This window comes from Chinchilla lanigera, unplaced genomic scaffold (assembly GCF_000276665.1).
Source record: "Chinchilla lanigera isolate Chin_1 unplaced genomic scaffold, ChiLan1.0 scaffold00040, whole genome shotgun sequence".
NCBI classification, from domain to species: Eukaryota; Metazoa; Chordata; class Mammalia; order Rodentia; family Chinchillidae; genus Chinchilla; species Chinchilla lanigera.
The window spans coordinates 5,738,671-5,760,719 of NW_004955441.1; the positions used below are offsets into that span (position 1 = coordinate 5,738,671).

Below are 22,049 nucleotides of genomic sequence, written 5' to 3' on the forward strand. Positions count from 1 at the left end.
AGCAGAAGCGTGAGATCTATTCAAACTTTCCTCTTCATCTAGGGTTGACTGTGAGTGACTACTGTAACACCCAAGGGATGTGCTTTCTCTTAGCTGGCTCATCACATTTGTTACCAGAATTTTATGGCAAATGCCCCTGCTCTAGAGGTACCAATAGATCAGGCTTGGCCTGATGGATCCTAAACCATCAATCAAGATGAAGTGAACAATGGTAAAAGGACAAGAAAAGAATTTTAATCAGCATGACCATACCAGGAAGGTGGGATAAACAGATTCAAGATATATCTTTGAGGAGCTGTCAGAAACTTTGAGGCTTTGTAAAGTATAAAGGCAACGGTTAGAGGTTTGCATAAAGATTTACATAGCTGACAAGGTAGGTAATCCTGCTCAAGCCATCCTTTGGTTGATCATCATCTCAGGACCAGTTCTTTGATGGTGGCTCTGGAGAAATCTTTATGGCTTGAGGGGGAAATCTCATTCCCATGACACGATTGTTCTTTTTTAGGGGCCAACCTCATTTCTGTCATGGAGTGATCTATCTGTGAGGCTATGCTTTTCCTGGAAGCCTAGGTGTCTCAAAATTTAGGACAATGAGTGGAAACTTCTACACATCACCATGAGAGATCTTCAACAGGACACTGGCAATTGAATGTCCCTGCAAATCTTTTTTTTTGGTTTTTGAGACAGGGTCTTGCTGTAGTTCAAGCTGGCCTTGAACTCCCTACGTGACCCAGGCTGGCTTTATCAGTTGCCCGTTCTAACATGTTGCCTATTCTAACTGTTGAATTCACAGCTATCCTTCTGCCTCAGCCTCCTGAGTTCTGGAATTACAGGTGTGCTGCAAATCTTGAAAATACATTAGTTACTATTATCTTGGTGTCTGCAACCTAAAGGAGGCTGAGATAGTTTAGGTAAGTTCAGAGCTAATAAACCTCGTATAATCAGTTTTTAGACAGATGCTCCTTAAGTGATTAACATGCATATGTGCAGAGTTGATCAAAGATGTGACCCAATGTTTTAAGGTAATAAAGGAGACAGATATAAAAATGAAGGCACAGATGCCAAGCTTATCCTGATTTTAGCTATCCATTGGGAGTCTTGAGGCCGAACTTCTAAGTCTCTGTTTAAAACCATTAGTAAATTTTAACTAAACCTAAATTATCTTAGTTAAAACCAATATATGTATTTCGATATATCCTTGTACCAAAAAATATGCAGTCTCAGCAGAAAGGTTTTTAGGACTAAAGTATATAGTCTTTTAAAGTACAGTATCTGAACATGTTAGAATAGGTAACTGATAAAGCTAAATTTATCACCCCTTACAGTTTATAAAATTGCACAAAGACAAGGTGTCAGCAGTACAGCATTTAAAGAACAATAATAGGCAGAAGACAGTTGTCTTCAATAGTAATCTACCACAATTAAAATAACTAACACAGATTGCTTCCTGAAATGCAGAACTCCAGGACCCACAAAGGAAGAACCTGTCAGACTTCATGTTTTTTCAACATGTATCTTGATGAAACAAAATTAACATTGAATTCTTCACCATTTAAACAAAATGATGACTGCATGGTATCCCATTATACTGTCATCTATACTTTTTGTATGTTTTTGAAGTTCCCCATAATAACAACCAAAAAATCAGCCAGAATGTTAATTTTTGTTTTTAGTGGTATTATCCTATATTTCACTTTGACTCTCAGTGAATGTCACAATGGTTTCTTGCAAAAACCTCTAACCACCATGTCTCTGAACTTCAGCATAATAATTTGACGTCTCAATTCCTTTCACCTTTCTTTCATTCCAGTGCCTCACCATTTCAAAGTATTTTTCCTCTAAGACACAGTGAGAAATAAACAGCAAGAGTCCAGCTCCCTATCACATTCACCTCCATAAAGGAAGTTTTAGAAAACTCCTTGTGATTTTCTTTCCTTCCACTTGGAGGTTTCTTTGCTAAATGACCTCTGCCGCACACTTTACTTTCCCTCTTATTCTTTATACATTCATCCTCAGCTTCATGGGACCATTTTTGTGTAGCAGTCCATTTTGTAACCCATATGTACACTGGAATTCCAGAAAGGAGATTTTTCTAGCTTTAAGAATAAATATTTAACCAAAGGGAACAGAAGAATTTGTCTTCTTGTTTATGGAGAAAACCAAAGTGTACCTATGTAAAACTCTGCTATTCATCAATATTAAGTGCATTACTTTCTTAAGCACCTGTCCTCCACTTGGCATTACATTAGCAGGTAAAAATAAGATAGCAAAAGCCAGGCATGATCGAGCATGACTACAGTCACAGTGTGTGGGGAGCTGAGGCAGGAGGATCACTGTGAGTTCAAGCCCAGCCTGTGCTACGTAATAAGTTGAAGGCCAGCCTGAACAATATAGTGAGATACGGTCTCAAAATCAAAACAAAACAAAAAGAATAAGATAACAAAATAGGCATGGTCTCAAAATAGATGGGGGAAACTTATGAGTTTGTGTGGAAGGCCATCTTATTCAAATAATCATCCATATAAAGGAAACAAACTGAAATAAGCTATTATTGCCGAAGGTAGGGGGTGATGAGAGCGTATGTACCGAAAAGGAGGATGCCGTGCAGAGGCTGGAGGTTCATCAGGGAAGCCGTTCTTATGGAGGCAACAGTTTCCCATTGGTCAGATTGTTCTGAGTCACTATTTTAAAGTGGGATGGGAGTTTATGTACAAAGTAGTGAAAATGGGAAAGCGTCTGGAGGAAATTTAGGGGCAAGGATGGAACATAGCATTGAAATAGAATATATTTTCAGTTGCTACTACCAAAGAAAAAGACAATTTATAGTACCAAAGAAAAAGGAGGAATGCCTCAGATGTGTCATGCAGACACTGAAATAAATTTACAGGGATTCCTTTTATTCATCCATTTAAGAAATATTATTTCAAAATTATTAATGTCCAGGAGCAATGTTAAAATTAGGGCTAAAGGGAGGCAGAGGAGAGAGGAAAGGAAGGACATAAATATGATGTAAGATAGTGCGACACAGGGAATCTATTGAATGGAAAGATTAATAAAGAGATATAATTCTGTATATCAGGAGTATGTGCACGGTAAGGTCATGACCAAGTACACGGGGACTGAGAACAGGGATCCAGACCAGTGCGGAACGCTGGACTCAGTATGAGGGAGAAAGAAGTGCTGGGTGTTTTTTCCTATTACTAAGGAAAGGAAAGGAAAAGCTAAGGAAAATTTGTTAAGCTAAGGAAAATTTTGATCACTAGGGAGTTTAGAATTCTTTCTAAAAACTCACAATGAATATATGATTATCCAGCACTTTTTTGAAATATTATAATTGACTATTACTTGTATTCCAAATGAAATACACATCTTATATTTAAAAGAACATTTCAGCACTACAGTCATAATTAAGTGACATATGAATAGCTCTAAAAGATCCCAAATTACTGTTCTGTAAGAGAAATATCTTTCCTTTCAGGCATCAGCTGTATAAGGGAGCCTGGGAAAACAGTCTGTGTATTGTCCAATTTCCTTTTACATTCTGATGATGGAGTCAGCTTTATTTTAAGCCTGTGGTAGAGCACTGAAAGTTTTATTCACTTGACAATGTATCTAAAATGTTGATTTAATTTTTATGTTTTTACTATTAGCAAGTATGTTTTTAAACATTTAAAAATTACTAACTCCTTTAATATTTGTCTTCAATGTAGTATCAGCTACTATTAAAATACATTTTAATTTTTCTAATTTATGTAGATTTCCCCACAGTGTATCCCTTAATGGACAGACTATCTAGTGCATCCTTAGCAAATTAACAAATAAGATTATAGTTTTAGAGTAAATGATCATTATTCATAAAGATTGTGTCAACGATTTATATATAAAGACTATATATATATAACTGGACAGTTTGTTCAAGGAAAAAAATGCAGCAGAGGAGTAAAAAAAGGACATAAAAGAAAATAGGGCCATTTTTCAGACTCTCAAAATGTGAATCTCTTTTGCTGCAAGTATTTTGATTTTTCCAGCGATTAGACAAACCTCTAAGGTAAGTTTTACATGATAGAAGTTGTTTTAAAACTACGTGAAAATAATTTGGGAAAGTCACTTATTTCGCTGAGTCTGCCCAGTGTTTAGGGATTAGGCCGGAGTTTCTCACGGAGCCTTCGTTGCCCCTTTAGACAGAGGCTCTCACTCCTCTGTGCCCGCTTTCTGTGTTACTCCTATTTTTTGCACATAACTTACTTATTTATGTCTCTACTGCCTCCTGAACTGTGAGCCCTTGGTGGGCAAGGAAGGTGTCTTTGACATTTTATTCCTATATGTTCACACAGCAAGGGACTGCATCACTCAGTAATTGTTGCTTGACTTAATTTTTTAAAAACAAATCCTATGAAGGTTTTAAGCAATAACTGAATGACGTTTCTGGCCCTTGGTTAAATCAGTAATTCATTCGACCCCAAATGGGAGCATTCATCAGAATCGTTGGAGGTACGTTAAAACGCGGGTTGGTGATCGAGTGACCTTCCTGGTTTGCGGTTGTGCCACAGATGTGCTTTTCTAGCGAGCTGCTGGATGACGCTAATGCTTTTGGTCTTGGGACCATATTTCAGGAACCACTGAGTTCAAGAATTTACCTTCTACCAACTCACAGGAAGGCACTAAATAAAACTGTCTTTATGTTTCAGGAAAAACATTAGGTGAAAAAGCTATCACTAGAGCACCTATGAATGGCCACTGTCATCTGTGGTAAGCATATTGAATTTCTGAAGTTTAAAAAATTCTCATATGCCTCTGTATCTATTGTGTTTAAATTTTTTAAAATATCATTGATCATTGATCTTGGTAGGCACAGTCACTGAAAAATGTATTTAGTAAATAGTACAGCAGCTGTTCTTATTTATTATTATGTACTTCTGTCTAGGTGTATTTTAAATGTAATTAAGATAAACTCTCACTGCATATTTCATAAGTGAATCTACCAAGTCTAGTGGCTTTGAAGATGGTAAATTATAATAAAATCTACTTTAAGACACTATTTTGTTTGAAAAATATACTAAAGCGATGCCATATTTCCAAACAAAATGTAGAGAAAATCTTCACATTATAAAAAGCAGATTAGCCATTTTCTTCTGACTTGAGACGTCATGGTATGCAAATTCCATGAGTCGAAGAAATTCTAGTTACAAGAAAGCTCAGATAAAGGAATTTAATTTACAGCATAGGTAAATACCTTTGGAATAAGAAAAAATATTCATGGTTATGTTTTGGACCCTTTGTATATTTTAGGACTATAAAACACAAATAAGAAATGTTTTTAATTATTACTCTTCTTTTTGGTTATATTTTGACAAAATTCTTTGGGACTGTTTTATTCTCCTACTAACACTCTTAGGCCCAAACCCCTCTTATAACAGATTTTTTTCTGCAGGTCACCATGAAGAAACTCATTTTTACTCAATTCTGAAGCAGAAACTGTTTTCCAAACAGATGTTTCTGTACTCTTTGGTCAGCAGGGGGAGCTCCACTCCCAAAATCTCACAACTAAGTCTTGGCAGGGATGGGTAAAGTTTTATTTGTCCCCCACAATCTAAGGTATTACACGCGTGTGTGTGCACACGCGCGCGCGCACACACACACACACACACACACACACACACACACAAATATGAAAAAGTCTGAAAGTTGCCCTTGCTTGGGTTGAAAGTAAGCCTAGCTCCTGCCCTCTTTTAGGAGAGGGTGCAAGGTGAACCTACAACACCCCAACCCTATCAAAACTATCACCCTCAGTCTCTTCCTCCTCCTCTTCCTCCTCTCTTCCTCCTTTGCCTTCTTTCATATAGCCTGGAAATGGTTAAGAGGCAAGGAGGGAAGAGCCTTGGAAACGTTCCCGAGCGTGCCACATGTGGGTAGTAGAGTATCTTGATTTAGGAACTGAAGAGGAGAAAGTATTATTCTTCCCATTTGCACTTCTGCAAAAAATAAGACAAATTTTGCAGTTAATATCCTGGTGCAGATTTTTAAGATCATTTCCCCATTATAAAAGGGTCTTGGCAATTATTTATATAACCAAGTTTACCTAGATCATTTAATGTACATAATAGTAATATATACTGATAAATTAATGTATGTGCGTGGTAAGGTCCTCTAGTCTTCTGCCTTTAAAGATGTCTGTAATCAGTTTGTACTGATGCAGTTATACTTTTCTTCATCCCTTGTGAAACTGGAAGTGTTTGGGAGTTGGCTGTCCAGAGTAGGATGCAGAAAGAACATTCATGTTTTGCTCTTAACATTGCTGTCTCCCCTCCCACTTCCTTTCTCCTCTAACTCTCCCTCTCCTCTCCTCCTCCTCCCCGTCATTATCCTCCTGCTGTCTTTTCTCCCCTACATTCATCTGTACACATGAAGAATCACATGAAACAGTCTGTTTGATGTGAATTCTCAATTTGAGGAGATTTATTAAGGTGATTTTCCAGATTTTATAGAGGAATAATATGGAACCTTCTCTGAGAGTTTAATAATTACCTTGTAAGCATAGATCATGCTGAACTTACCTTTAATGGGCTGCCCAGTCTGTCTTCCATTAATCTGGCTGCTGCTTTGTCTTTTCTTTCTTCTTTTTTTTTTCTTTTTTTTTTTTTTGTTGTGAACTAAATGCCTTGTTTGTAACAATGAGATTTAACTCTGAGATTAAATCTTATTAAAACATAGACAAAGTAATGACCCAATTATGTTTTTCATGATTTCTTATTCAGTACCAGTTTTTAATTTAAAATGTTAAAATCTGATAAATTGATAGAAATTTAATAAATGTGAATATCAATTTAATCTTAATTCTTAGACTGTTGACTTGGTTAATTTGCTCACATTGCTGGGACAAAATGTCTGACGCCCAAAATTAAGAAAGGAGAGGTTTATTTAGCTTACAGTTTATGGAGGTTTCAGTCCATACGTGACTGGCTCCAAGGCCAGGTGGCATGTGACAGAGGGTTACAGTTCATGGCAGGGAAGACAGCAAAGCAACAAAAGCAAAAGGGAGGAGTGGCAACTGGAAGAGAAAGCCTCTTTCCCTCCCTTACGTTGTATGCAAACTATCCGCCCCCAGGCAGGTGTAGCACTCACATCCATAATTTCAACACTGGACCATGAATCCATCATAAACTCGAGAAGCCCACCCCATGACTGCGTGAGGCTTTGAGAGGACATGCAGACACAAACCATAACAAATGTGTTATATCTACTAAATGCAAAAGTACTCGTATTCAAAGGTATTACATATATGCAACTAAATAGTAAGGATGAAGATGATGAAAAAAAGAGAAACTTAAACTGTGAGAAATAATAGGTAAAATTTGGGTAAACTGATTCCATAATCACTTTCATTAACATGTTGACCTAAGATCTTTTCTCCTGGAATCTTTTCCAGTACGCTTGGACACTAATAAAACTTCTCTTTCATTATAACATGAATGACAAACTATGGCCTTCAGACTAGATCTGACAGCCTGTTTTTGTAAATAAAGATTTATTAGCGCACATCCTCACGTGCATATTTGTTCATACCATAGTTGAAGAATTGTCTTGGCCCCAGAGCTCAAAATATTTACTATCTGGCTCTATAGCAAAAGTTTACAGACCTGTGATTTACAGTGATAAGCCTTCACTTTGAAATAAAAGATGTACTCTTTTAAGAATAATTTTTATAAAGTTAATATTTATGCAATAATTGAAAAATAAATATTTTAAATATGTAGTTTTCATCTCTGTGTTTTCCAAAATGAAATTGCTTTGTAACTTTAAGCCTGCCTAAGCGTTCTATAAGATTCTGATGTTTTTGTTGTACCAGCCTAACATACTTTTGGAATCAAGAGCATAAAGTCACCAATGGATTTGCAGTTTGTTGGCCAAACAGGGCTGGCTTTAATTATAAATAATGTCTTACATATTTGTTTTGCTCTACTGTTTGCAAATTATATCCACATGTATTACACACCAGCCTATTTCCATTTTCTAGATACAATAAGCAAAGCCCAGGGTGTGTGTGTGTGTGTGTGTGTGTGTGTGTGTGTGTTGCTGATTACTAACCAGTCCCACAAAATAAGTAGAAAAACAAAGCCAGAACTCATATCCTTGATTGTTATGTACACAGTCTTTCTTCTATTATAGCATGCTGTTTCTGTTTTCTCATCTTATAAATAGTGTTGGCACTAAATAAAAAATATTGCAGGAGAACTAATGGAGTTGTTTTAGTAATTGTTGAAATAGTATTGTTATCAACTATTAAAGGTTTATTCAATATCAATGCAAGGAAAAATACAGAACTCTTGTCAAAGTATTTATAGTGAGAATGACCTGTAGATGGAGGTACTACACCATATTGTAAATTAGCTTTCTTTAGAGCTCCCAGCAACCTGAGAGTTTGAGAAATAAAGCATTAAATTACGTTTTAAATGAACCATAAAAAGTTATAATTAAAACACACAAGCATGCACAAAAGTATAAACTGATTGAACAGAAGTGATGATCTTTTGGGAGAAAGTAGCCAGGTGATCTTTGAATTATGGCATATAGGAAGATAAATAATTTAAACAGATTTCCTAAAAAAAAAAAAGTAACACTCTAGCGACAGATTGTTTAAACAGAAAAATTACATATTTCATGCAATAATATTAATAAATCCTGGGTTTTTTTTTTCTTCACTCAGAATAACTTTGAATGTGTGGAGAGAGCAAAATAAAAGCTTAAAAGTGTGCATACATAGTTCTGATTTTCAGAAAACAGATCAATCCCAACACTGTTGCCCAGCTATTCCTTTTATTGTAGCCCAGAGTTACTTGGGTTGTTTTGTGAATCTCTAGAGGAGGAAGTTTAAGTAGACCCAACACAGATATTTTTTAAAAATACATGGTCTTTTTTTTATTTCTGTGCTACTATATGGAGTAGGGAAAATGGTCTCGTGTATCTTCATAGATTTTCCTATTCTAGGAATTTATTTATTTAGGTGTTTTTTTCAAAATAGACCATGCTCATAACAATAATAAAAATCTTAATCTATTCAAAGAAATGTAAATCCTGCAAAGTGAATTCTCACACCATATTAGAGTGAAACCAGAGACCACCAACAGAAACATGCAGTACTTAGAATATAATTACTTTTTAGGGTTACAAATATTAATTAGTATTATAGCTTTAAATATGAATAAACATTAATAATGTTTTTCAGTTTATAAATCCGTTGATGTGTTTTCCAATCTGATTATGATTAGATTTCTTTCTGAGAGTTTCTTCATAACTTTAGTATTAATGATGGCAATGGTAGTGGCTGCTGACATTTATCAAAACTTGCTTGCCAGACGTGGTAGCGCACACCTGTAATCTCAGCACTTGAAAGACTGAGGCAGGAGGATTACCATTCATTTGAGGCCTGCCTGGGCAACAAAGTGAGTTCAAGGCAAGTCTGAACTGCATAGCAAGACCCTGTCTCAACAAGACAAAAAAAAAACTTCCTGTGTGCCAGGCACTGTACAAGCACATTATATGACCCATTTTATCATCACAACATACATATGTAATAGAAAACATTGGTATCCCCAGTTACAGAAGAGGAACCTGGCCTCATGTTAATGTCAGATACTTATTTCTAGGGCCCTTGCAACTATATTAATACTTTTGTAAAATATTAATATTGCTTTAGATAATATTGCTAATATTGCTTTAGATAATTTTAAAATGTTATATTTTGATGGTATTTGATTAAAAATTTACATGATAGCCACTGTCTTTATATTTTCAGGTATGCAGTTTTGTGTGGCTATGTATCTCAGTTTGAGGGCTTACAAAATAAAATCAACTATGGACATCGCTTCAAGGTATTTCTTGACAGGAAAAATATTTTAACATAGCTATATATTTCATTATCAGGTGTAAAACAGATTGTTCAACAAGGTAAGTGCTAAGAATTTTTTATTTTTGTCATTTGAATGGTAAGAAATGAAATAGTGCTGTAATAGTACTATGACAAAAAGAATCAAACTATTTGGGTAATTAAATTTTATTATTACTTGAGGTCCTGAACTCATAGTACATGAGTATTATTTTTTCAAAGATTAGCCTTTTGGTCATGAGCTTACTTGTATAGTACTTATGATTGGGATTAGTCAAATTTTTCTGTATATTTACTTGGTAGGAGGAATAGGATCTAAACTAGAGCTTAAACTTACCATGATAGATGAGCAAAGTCAGTAATTCTCGTAATCTCACTTAGTATTTGCATTTAATTATGGTAGCCCAATGAATAACTTTTCAGGGCCAGTAATAGCAGGGAGGACATTTTTTCCAGCTTTCTATAAACATCCCGGCAGTGCCAGAATAGATTCCTCCCCCACCTGGCTCTGCTGTTTTTCCTCTATTTCACCCTCCTCCAAGTTATCTCATTTGTGTAAGGTCACCTCTTAAGTATTTACCAGGCAAGACTTAAATAGATGAACGTTTAACTTGGTTGTTTCCAATTTTTGTAATGGCATTTGGCTTTAAATTATACATGTACTTGTTGAATCAAAGTCACAGTTTTGGTCCTGGTACACTTCATGAATCATAGTCACACTTTTGATAATTGAATTATTGATAATATTCAATTATATTAATGATGCAGTTAGTTCACGGTCCCTGAGACAGTCAAATCACTTTAGAGAACACTGAGCTTTGGTATGATTCCATTCAGCAATGTCTGAAACTTGAGAAGTGACTTTTCTTTTGGATATTTCTTTCAGGAACATCTAGATATAGCAATCCAACTTTTACCTGACGAACCCTTTTTGTATTACCTCAACGGAAGGTACTGTTACACTGTAAGTTGAACCCTTTTATTCATAAATCTTGTTTGAATATACTATGAATATAAGATGTATTTATTAACTTTATTATTTAAAGAAGCATTTTAAAGTTGGTGTACCTTTTTGATGTGTGATGTGCATGTTATAATTTAATATGAATTTGTAGTTCATAATTATAATTTTAAATTTTTTTATATTATAATTTATAAGCTTGTATTTTAAATTACATGCAGTATTATATGTCTGTCTGTCTCTGTCTCACATCTTTCCAAGAGGTTGCAGAAGGCATACTTCAGGCTCTCTCAGGTTATGATCAGCAACAAAGTCTCTCTCACTTTCTTTCTGTCTCTCTTCCTCCTCCTCTTCTTCTTCCTCTCTCTCTCTCTCTCTCTCAATGCCAACTATCCCTGGTTCTGTAGGAAGACTTCTTTTCACCTTGCAGTATTTATTTAAAATCAATTATGCACTAACTAATTAGAAGATGAACTTTAATTTTCTGGCCACAAAATATCTTAAAATATCTGTGTCATATGTACTCTTTCTTTAAGGAACTTAATATAGAAGGGATATGTGATATTTTGAAAAAGCTCAAATAAGAGCAGCTGGTCAGCCTAAGACCCAGTGTCTTTAAAAGCATGGAAAATATATCTAAGAGATACATTAAAACATTACCATGAAAAGGCAGTGCTATTTGTAAATGAAAAATTAGGGTGAGCAAAAGAGGTAACTTTTTCATTAAGGCTGATACAGGGTTAGAGATAAGGAAAGAAGGTTGCTTTTATTGAACATCTACTGTAGGCCACAAGTGCATATTATACTTGATATTTCTTCTCACATTTAACTCTTTTTTTTTTTTTTTTTTTTTTTTTGGTTTTTCTCCGGTACCGGGAACCGAACTCACGACCTTGCGCTTGCCAGGCAGGCGCTTTTGCCGCTGAGCTAAATCCCCAGCCCCTCACATTTAACTCTTAAAATAGTTCGTGAGGCAGTTATTTATTATCGTTCTAGTTTTAAAAGAATCTGACTTTTCATGACAACCTTCCTGGCATCCCAATTAACTAGTATGTGAAGGAGCCGGTCTTGATGCTCAAATTTTTATAATTCCCGAATTTATACCCTTTCCATTCTGTCACATAAGCAAAGAACTTATGTTTTTGTAAGGAAAAAAGAGAAAAGTCATATCATCTGCTTTTCCCATTTTTGTCCTGGTTATGAGACTTGCCATGTCAAATAATAGAATGGTTATAGCACTCAGATTTTTAATTGTCTATTCAGAGTTATAAAATACATGGTGACAGCAGCATTCTCTAAAACTTTGCAGTTAGCTATACCATTCATTCACTACCTTCCACCAGACCACATTTTTCATTTACTAGTTCTTTTCTGTTGATGCCAAGTTATCTGAAAGCTCTTAGAGAGAGTCCACATTTTACTACTTAGTATGCTATTCAGCATGAAGCTCAGTTCTTCACACTTAACATGAGAATCTCCAAAAGTGTGTGTTGCTCAAATAACACATTGAAAATGTAGAAAAGTTACAGAGAACCAAGAATATAAAAAGCAGTAGTAATAATAATTAACACATACATGGTGCATATAGGTATTTTATATGGTTGTGGACACTAATACATTGTAGCTCACTTACCTCTTTCAGCTACCCTTCACAGTACATGATTTGCTAAGGTCACTTAGCTATTAAGTGGTAGAACAGGATTCAGATCCAGGTAGTTTGTCACTGCTTTTCACTAGTCTCTCTTCCTACAAATTACAAGTAGAGAAGACAAAGAGGAATTGTATGAGAAGTTGGAATTCATTGCTACATGGAGAATAGGTTTTAGCAAAGGTATTAAGCAAGAATGAACAAAGGTATAAAGATTGTTTCCGGCACATGCAGACTAAAGAGCTCAAAACTTTTTGGCCAAAAAATATGTTAAAAGTTTGCATGTGTGTATTGTATATGTATGTGTTTCTAATCAGCTGAATGGAAGAGCATACATAAAAAGTAAGGGGAACAGACAGATGCCAGAAACAAATCAGGAACATCACCTCCCAGGGCTAGTATATCAGTTTTGAAGCCACCTCATAAGCAGAGGCATTTACTAAAACTAGTACCTTGACTTTTGTTGGGCAGAGGGGACTGCGAATCTGAACAGAGCGAGGAACAGCTTGAGGGTACTATAATATATCCAACACTAAGAAATACTTTGCCTTAATGTCTTAGTTGCCTTTTGGTTACTGAGATAAAATACCTGATGCTTGCAACATAAAGGACAGATTTATTTTGCCTCATAGCTGCAGAAGTTTCAGTCCATGGTCAGCTGGCTCCAAGGCAAAAACATCATGGTAGAAGGGTATGGTGAACCAAAGATGCTCAATCCATGGCACCTAGGAACTAGAGAATGTTGGAAAGCACCAGAGAAGAAGGGGCCAGGGAGCAGGGTCACACCCCCATGACCCACGCACACAGAACCACAAGTGTGTTTTATTACTCTCCCAGGCATCTCGAGTAAGTCAAGTAGTCAGGTTGACAGTCAAGATTGTCTGTTATATCTAGGGAAAATAAAGAGGTAAACTTAAAGTGACTCAGGCGAAACTTCTCACAATGACGGTTTATTGTCAGCCTTGACGGTGGAGAAGATGCCCGGGAAGGGAGGACTCTTCTGAGATGCAAAAGCCATTGACCCAACCTCGTGCAAGTCAGGGGCTTGAATGTATATTATGTCTTTAGCTGAAAACCCAAGAAAGCAGTTTCCATTCAAAATGACCCCTGTACTTTGTGCCCTGTACATGACAGAAGTAAATGCTAATCCCCCTAGAGAATCGCACCTTCACACAGGCTTCATAAAGTTTTCACAGGTGCCGGGCGTGGTGGTGCCCGCCTGGAATCCCAGCACTTGGGAGGCTGAGGTAGGAGGACTGTTGTGAGTTCGAGGCCAGCCTGGGCTACAAAGTGAGTTCAAGGCCAGCCTGAACTACATAGCAAGACCCTGTCTCAAAAAGGAAAAAAAAATTTTTTTTTCACAGAAAGTGTCCCAACTATAGGGAGCTCATAGTCAAAAATATATAAGGAATTGAACCAACAGGAGTGATAGTCAACATAATTTTTTTATTGTTATTTTTTTTTTTATTTTTTGGTTTTTCTCTGGTACTGGGAACCAAACTCACGACCTTGCGCTTTCCAGGCAGGCGCTTTTGCCGCTGAGCTAAATCCCCAGCCCCAACATAATTTTTTTAAAATAAGAAACTGAAGCTGACCTAAAATGACTTCAGATATTAGAAAAATGGAATATAGAAAACTAAGCAGCTATGCATAATGTATTAATGTGTCTTTAAATAAGAGTAATTAAGGAGAGAAATGGATGAGTGTGATCAAAATTCAAAGCTGCTTTCTGAAAGTAAACTTTTTATGGCTGTACAGCAAGACCAAGTAGACCTTGTTAAGAAATTTGACAGCTTTGCTCTTACTCCATACATCAAGAGGTTTTTTTAATACTATCTTTTCTAGTTATACCGTTTTGTCCAGCACTGGCTGTTAGCCCTAGAATTAAATTAAAAAGGACTAAACTAGAAGTATCTCCTAATGGACTAGAAATGTATATTTTTGATTGTTTTCCAGATCAAGTATCAATTAAAACACTTTACAGAAATGCTCTATGAATGACATTTAAGGTTAATGAAAAAATGTTCAGCACCATTAGTCATTAGAAAGCACAAATTAAAACCATAAAAAAGAACCACTACATACTCACTAGAAGGACTCAAATTAAAAGTACTGGCAATACGAAATGTTGACAGGGATATGGAGCAATTAGATTGCTTATATAATCTGATGGAATTATGAATAATACATGAATATATGAATAAATGATATAATGATTCCTAGGTCTTTGCCAAGAGAAATGACAATATATGTTCAGTGTTCACACAATAACCAATACTTAAATATTCATAGCAGCCTTAACAGCATAACAACACAGATGACCCTTTAAAATATTATGCCAAGAAGGTTCATAAAATATGTATAAGTCTTATCGATGTGGAGTGCTAGAAAAGGCAAACTGTAGTCACAGATCGGTGGGTGCCTGGGGCTAGGAGGAGGGTATGGAGATTGACTGCCAAGGGGCAGGAGAGGGCGTTTTGGGATGATTGAAATGTGCTATATATTAATTGCTGGAGTGTTCTATGACTATATGTATTTATCAGAACTCATTGAACTGTACCCTTCTAATGGGTGAAATTTATTTTATGTAGCTTTTACCTCAATAAAACTGATTTTAAAAACACATAGCGATCAAGAAATGTAAAAAATAAGCATATGCAAAAATTGTATCAGCTAAATAGTAGACAAAATAAAGTCAGTATACTCATACATACCCGTACCTACATACAGCTATAAATTTTAAGGCAAAATTATCTATGGAAATAAAGAAGACAGCTATACAATTTAAAAATTCAATTCACCAAGAAAATATTTATAAATTCATTGCTCCTAATAGCAGCTTTAAAGCAATGAAATAAAAATTGACCAAATTATAAAAGTGCATATGTACTAGTAGACTTCACCTACCTCTTTAGTTAATTAATAGAACAATAAGACAAAAAAATTAGTATCTAAGACATATAATAAGCATATTAAACCTCACATTTAATAAATTGCTTTAATGACTGAACTTCATGTACATGCATCAAACCTGGATGAATCTTGAAACTGTAATGTTAAATGGAAAACATCACAAAAGGAGATAAACTGTATCACTTTTACAAAGTTCAAAACAAAGCAAAGAGAAGCACATGATAAGTAAAATTACAGAAATGCAAATTTTTATTTATTTATTTTTATTTTAAAGATAAAAAAGATAAATAATAAAACTGAGTTTCAAAACAGGTTAGTAGGACAATTACAATAGTTAATACTTTGTGTATTGTTGTCTTCCTAGTAGTTATTCAGAGTACAAGAAATAGGTATATCTTGTCCAAACAATATTAGCACAAAACATTCTTTCCAGGGAACTCAGAGAAACTAGCTGTATAACTCTCTTAACTACCTTGTGCATACATATATGTTCTTTTGTCCTTTCTTCCTTTCTCCTTTCCTCCATGCCAGTTAGTCTTCTCTTCTCCACAGTTTTTTTCCCCAATTCACAAATCTACTATTCATTTCAGATCGTATTTTCTTGTTCAGTTTCTCAGACTAGTGAGACAATTTAATGTTTACACATATGAGTCTGATTTATTTCACTTATGGTCTTGAGTTGCATCCATTTATGTTGTAGAGATAAGTCCTTTGTCTGTGGGACAACTGGTTATAAAAGTCTCCAGTTTATCCTTCTTTATGGCTGAGTAGTACTTCATTATATAAAAATAAAATCTTTTTTATCCATTCCTTAGTTAATGGGTATCTATGATGTTTCCAAGATTTAGCTATTACAAATTGTGCTGCTATAAACATGGGTGCATGTATATTGCTGTGGTATGATGTTTTTAATTCTTCTGAGAAGATGTCCAGAAGGGGAATAGCTAGGTCAAATGGGACCTCTAATCCCTGTTTTTTAAGGAATCTCCACACTGATTTCCATAGTGGTTGCCTCACTCTACACTCCTATTAACAGTGGAGAAAGGTTCCTTTTTCCCCACAGTCCCTCTAGCATTTGTTATTGATTTTTTTTTTGATGATAGCCATTCTTGCTGGAGTGAGATGGAATTTCAGTGTTGCTTTAATTTGCATCTCTCAAATGACTGATGATATTAAACATTTTTTCATATATTTATTTACCATTTGTATTTCTTCATCTGAGAAGTATGTATTCACTTCAGATGCCCATTTTTGGATTGGGTCTTTGAATTTGGAGGGTCAGATGTTTTTCAATTCTTTATACGTTATAGATATAAGTCCTTTGTCCATGGGACAACTGGTTATACTTTCTTCCCATTCTGTGGGTTATCTTTTCACTCTGTTGGAGATTTCTTTTGTTGTGCAAAAGCTTTTTAATAAAGTGAGATCCCATTTGTTGATTGTTTGTAATATTTCCTTTGTAGTCTGGGTTTTGTTCATGAAGTCTCAGACTATACCTATGTCTTTGAAATTTCTGCCTACTTTCTCTTTCAGTAAATTTAGTGTTTTTATTTTAATATTTAGATCTCTGATCCATTTTGACTTTAGTGCATGGCGGTAAACACACGTCTAGTTTTAGTTTTGGGCATGTGGAGAGCCAGTTTTTCCAGCACCATTTATTAAAGAGGCTATCTTTCTTCCAGTGAACATGTTGGGCCCCTTTGCCAATCATAAGGTGTCTGGGTTTGTTTGTAGTTGTGTCTGCATCTTCTGTTCTGTTGCACTGATCCTTAAGTTTGTTTTTTTACCAATACCATGTTGATTTTATCTCCATAGCTTTGTAGTATAATTTCAGGTGTGGGATTGTAATGCTGCCTGACTTTCCTTTGTTGCCCAGAATTGCTTTTGCTATTCTAGGTCTTTTCTGGTTCCAAATGAATTTTAGGAATGTTTTCTCGAGATCTGTGAGGTATATTAATGGTATTTTGATTGGGATTGCATTATATCTGTATAGCAGTTTTGGGACTATGGCCATTTTCACTATGTTGGTTCTTCCTATCCAAGAATAAAGGATATCTTTCCATTTTCTGATATCCTCTTCAATCTCATTTTTTAGGGTACTATAATTTTCAGTGTAGAGATCTTTTCCATCCTTTGTTAGATTGATTTCTAAGTATTTCTTTTTTTTTTTTTTTTTTGATGTTATCTCAACTCCTCTCACTGGCACCACCCCCTCTTGGGAAAATGGAGGGAGGGCAAAGCTCAGATTCACACACCACTCTTGGCACCACTGTTCCCAGGCAATGGAGGAAGTGCAGAGCGCAGACTCCAGAAATGCAGATTTTTAAAGAGCAGATAATAATGGCTACCTAGAAATTTAGAGATAGGATTAAGAAAGAAGACATTTGATGTGGGTTGAGGGTGTCAACTGTATTAATCCCCTTTAAGTATTTATTTTGGAATCACCTTGATCTTTTTTAATAAATATCCAATACTATTCGTAATTGGAAAAATGAAAAAAATTAAAAGTAAAAAATAAATGGTAATATGAAACTTAGTTTTGTTAGTTGTTGGGTTTTTTTTAAATCTCCTGGATTGTAAATATGTATACTGGCCCCTCTCTCTGTACTCTTAGGTTAAGAATCCTTGTTCTGTCTCCATGTCTGAGAAACTATCTATGATTTAGGAGGCCATTTAGCAGCACAGGGTAGGCAGGAGAAGAGCCAAGACCATATCTCTCTGCTTCTCCATGCTGGGCAAAGACATACTCTGTGGTCATCTTAGAAAAAATCAGATGATCCTATCATCTTGTTTTGAAATTTTGTATCATTTTTACAGTTTTTGTCTTGTTTTGTTTTTGTCTTTGTTTTTGTTCTTTTCTTTTTAAAATAAAAGAAAAAACAGAAAAAAATCAGATAAACAGGATTGACATCATTTCCCTCTGGTTGTACACAAATTTTATCATAAGTATTTCAAACTGGTTTTGAAACCAGCACTTCTGGAGCTGATGGTTTGCTAGAATTATGAGAAAAAATGAAAAATATGAATGCCACAGGTGTGATAAGTCTCCTATATCATTTATGGATAAGTATTTTTATTTATGTATGTGGTATTTATGTGCACATACATACATATGCACCTGCACACCTCTCTGAGGAAAGATAATCCATTCAAAGGTGAGTAGCTTCCTAAAGGTGATGGAGCTCTGTATTTTCAGGTCTCAAAACTCAGCTGGATTGAGAAAAAAATGGCTGCTACTCTGTTTGGGAATATGCCATCTTCAACTGTACAAGAAGCTTTGCGTAACTTCCTTAAGGTATTTTTTATTGTCTTGGTTATTCTTCTCGTTGCTGAGGCAAAATAGCCAACACCCAAAGTTAAGGGAAGAAAGATTTATTGTACCTCACAGTTTGTAGAAGTTTCAGTTCATAGTCAGCTGGTTCAAGACAGGGTGGCATGGCAGAGGGACATGGCAGAGGAGAAATAGTTCATGGTGGGCAGAAGGCAGCAAAGCAACGAAGTAGTGAGGAAGCAGCAAGTGATGACAGCAACCCTCTTTCTGTTCCTTATGTTCTATCCAGGCTCCATGGCCTTACAAGAGGTAGCACTGGCACCCAGAGTGGCTTTTCTTCTTCTCTACATCCAGAACTATGCCAAACCAATCACTGGAGTAATTTAGTAATCACATACCTGTTTAATCCCAACATCACATACTTAATCCCAACATCAGACCATACATCCAGCCACCTCTGAAAAGTTCCACCTATGACTTCATAAGACTTTGGGAGGACATCTAGACACAAACCATATCATTATTTTTGTATCAGACTGACTACCCTCTCTGCTGGTTCCTACTACTACTCTTGTCAAAGAAATCTATGTCTTCTCCATGTGTAGATCTCTAATTGCAGTACTCATTTGGATCCTAATTTTGTCATGTTCTGTGTTTTTGTTTTGCAGTAGTGGGGTTGAATCCAAGGAGTGCTGAACTATATCTTCAGCCCTTTTGTTAATTAAATAAAAATTTTGAGAGACAGTCTCACTAAATTTTCCAAGCTGACCTTAAACTTACAATCCTTTTGCCTCAGTCTCCTGAATAGCTGGTATTATAAAGGTGTGCCACCACATCAGTCTGGCATGTTCTGTCTTAAGCTTCTAATAATACAATCTATGTTTCAAATCTAAATTTCTTATGACAACTAGTTACGCTTTAGGTCCATGATAGAGAACTCTTTAGAGACGAGTACCCAAACTTCAACCCAAAACCCACTTATTTATCACATAGTGCCAACACTACAATTAAACCTGAATGCTGAATATTTAGTTTAGAAAAAACAACTTATATATTAACAGCTTTTAAAAGAAAAACAAATAACACCTGTGCCATAGGTTTGCCACCACTGCCCTATGTCCTAGGAATAACAAGCTAATTTTAAAAAATAATTCAGCAGCCTAAATAAAAGTTTTGTTGTAGCAGCCCTTACCATCAATCTGGGAGCAGCTCCCAAGCCATGTGAGCAGTGCCAAAACAGCCATGTCCTTCTTATCAGACTTGTTTCCAATACTGTACTCACAAGAAACTTAATATAGAACCAGTTTGTGTGTGTGTGTATCTGTGTGTCTGTGTGTGAGTGAGTGATACTGGGGGTTAAATCCAGGGAGCACTGAGCTATATACCCAACCTACCCCATCCACTTTTTTGAGACAAGTTCTCACTAAATTGCCCAGGCTGGCCTCAAACTTGTAATCCTCCCACTGTAGCCTCCCAAGTACCAGTAATTACATGCATGCCATCACATGCTGCAGAACTAGTTTAATTTTAGAACCAAAAGATACTACAAGGAAGAGTTAGTCTTTAAAACATTTTCTGAGTCATATACACTTACATGAAAGATTCTTGGAGCATCAGATCAAACCAGTATTATCTTAATATATATAGTTGCTATGCAAATACAACTTGAACAATATATAGGTGTGCACACATGTAAATGTGTAATATATCTCCTCATATAAGCAAGTTTTTGTAGGTTTAATACTAACTGTGGAACCAATATAAAATGTTATATTTACAAGTTGAACAACCCTAGCCCCAAAATCTGAAGTCTGAAATTCTCTAAAATGTAAAACTCTTGAACATTGTCATATCATCTCTCAAAAAGTTTTAGATTTTGGAGCATTTAGAATTTTAAATTTTTGAATTAGGAATGTTTGACTAGTAGGTTAAGTCTATACACATTTTCCAAAATTTTTAAAAAGTCTAAAATATGAAACACTTTGGGTCTCCTCATACTTTGAACACAGGATGCTCAACATGTGACAAATGCTTCCCCCCCACACTTCAAATTTATAAAAATATAGGCAAAATCAGGCTGAATCATATTTTCTGATGATAATATTTGCGTTGGATTTTTAGGGATTGATTTTGTAAAACTGAGAGGGAATTTAGAGATCATATAGTCTAAGGTGGATAATAGGCTTCCTCTCAGTTTTGCCCTCTAATCAATGGCCATTGGTTGCTTGGAGGACTATGTGTGAAAATTCATGTCCTCAGATAGAGCACAAGCCCAACAGAAAAGAATGCAGGTAATAAGAGTACAAAGGCCATACACTTTTTAAATTTAATGTAATTTTAATTTAATTTTTTTACATAAAAGTGAATCAAGGAACTAATTTGTCCAATCTCACACAACCACAGAGATTTGATTTAGCATAACAGTTAAATCTACCCATCCTCTTGTCTTCACCGTCTTTTTTTACCACTGAGAATTAACTCTTTCACTTTAAGTTCTGTAAGAATATGGATCATAGTACATTTAAGAGAAATTATTTATATAAGAGATGCTGAGTTATTTTTTAATGGTATTTGAACTCAAAACTCATTTCCGGGACCTGGGGATTTAGCTCAGTGGCACAGCGCCTGCCTGGCAAGCATGAGGTCGTGAGTTCAATTCCCAGTACCAGGAAAAAAAACCCTCATTTCGTCATACCATCAAAATTATAACTGAGGATTGGGGTTTCAGAACACTGTATAAAAGTTATTGAGGGGAGGTGGGCCGCCTGCACCTGGGAAACCGTGCAACGGGGAGCTCCAGCCTTTGGGCCGAACCCCAGCCAAGCAGGCACCCGGGAGGCGGGCCGCCTGTGCCCAGGAAGCCACGCAGCAGGGAGCTCCAGCCTTTGGGCGGAACCCCAGCCACACAGGCGCCTGGGAGGTGGGCAGCTGGTGTCCTGGAAGCTGCACGGCAGCACGCGCTGGCGCGTGCCAGCCCTCAACCCACCCACCACCGTGCAGTCGAGAGAACTATCGTGGCCCAGAGAAGCAATGACAGAATTGGCCTGCCACGCACCGACCACAGAGGCCTGCCCAGGGACGTGCATGAATCATCCCAACGTGGAGAAACCCCTGGGAATACATGCCACACAACGGGTCGCTCTTGCCCCTGCCATTGAGAACCAGAAAGGTCCAGAGTCAATGACAAACAGCTGCTGAACAAGGACTCAGAGAACATGAGAATACAGACTACCCCGAAGACTGAGAGGTGTAGTTGACCGGGGTCACGAAAGCCATTTGGAAGCTAGAAACCAAGAGGACCTTGTGCCATACCTGGGGAGATTGCCTGGAAGCCATTCTTCCCCTGACAGTACAGCCTGTGGTGGAGGAGCAC

The 22,049-nt window shown here is 36.3% G+C and overlaps 1 protein-coding gene across 4 annotated transcripts in view; it reads left to right on the top strand.

Annotated features, from left to right (window-relative positions):
* Rmdn2 (regulator of microtubule dynamics 2) overlaps positions 1 to 22,049 on the top strand; it is a 65,865-nt gene that overhangs the window by 28,184 nt on the left and 15,632 nt on the right. For all 4 annotated transcript variants that reach the window (XM_005390880.2, XM_005390877.2, XM_013517544.1 and 1 more), the window contains 4 exons: positions 4,689 to 4,749; positions 9,794 to 9,869; positions 10,770 to 10,847; positions 18,602 to 18,700. In XM_005390880.2, coding sequence (XP_005390937.1) covers positions 4,689 to 4,749; positions 9,794 to 9,869; positions 10,770 to 10,847; positions 18,602 to 18,700 — 314 coding nt within the window. The remainder of the gene's footprint in view (positions 1 to 4,688; positions 4,750 to 9,793; positions 9,870 to 10,769; positions 10,848 to 18,601; positions 18,701 to 22,049) is intronic.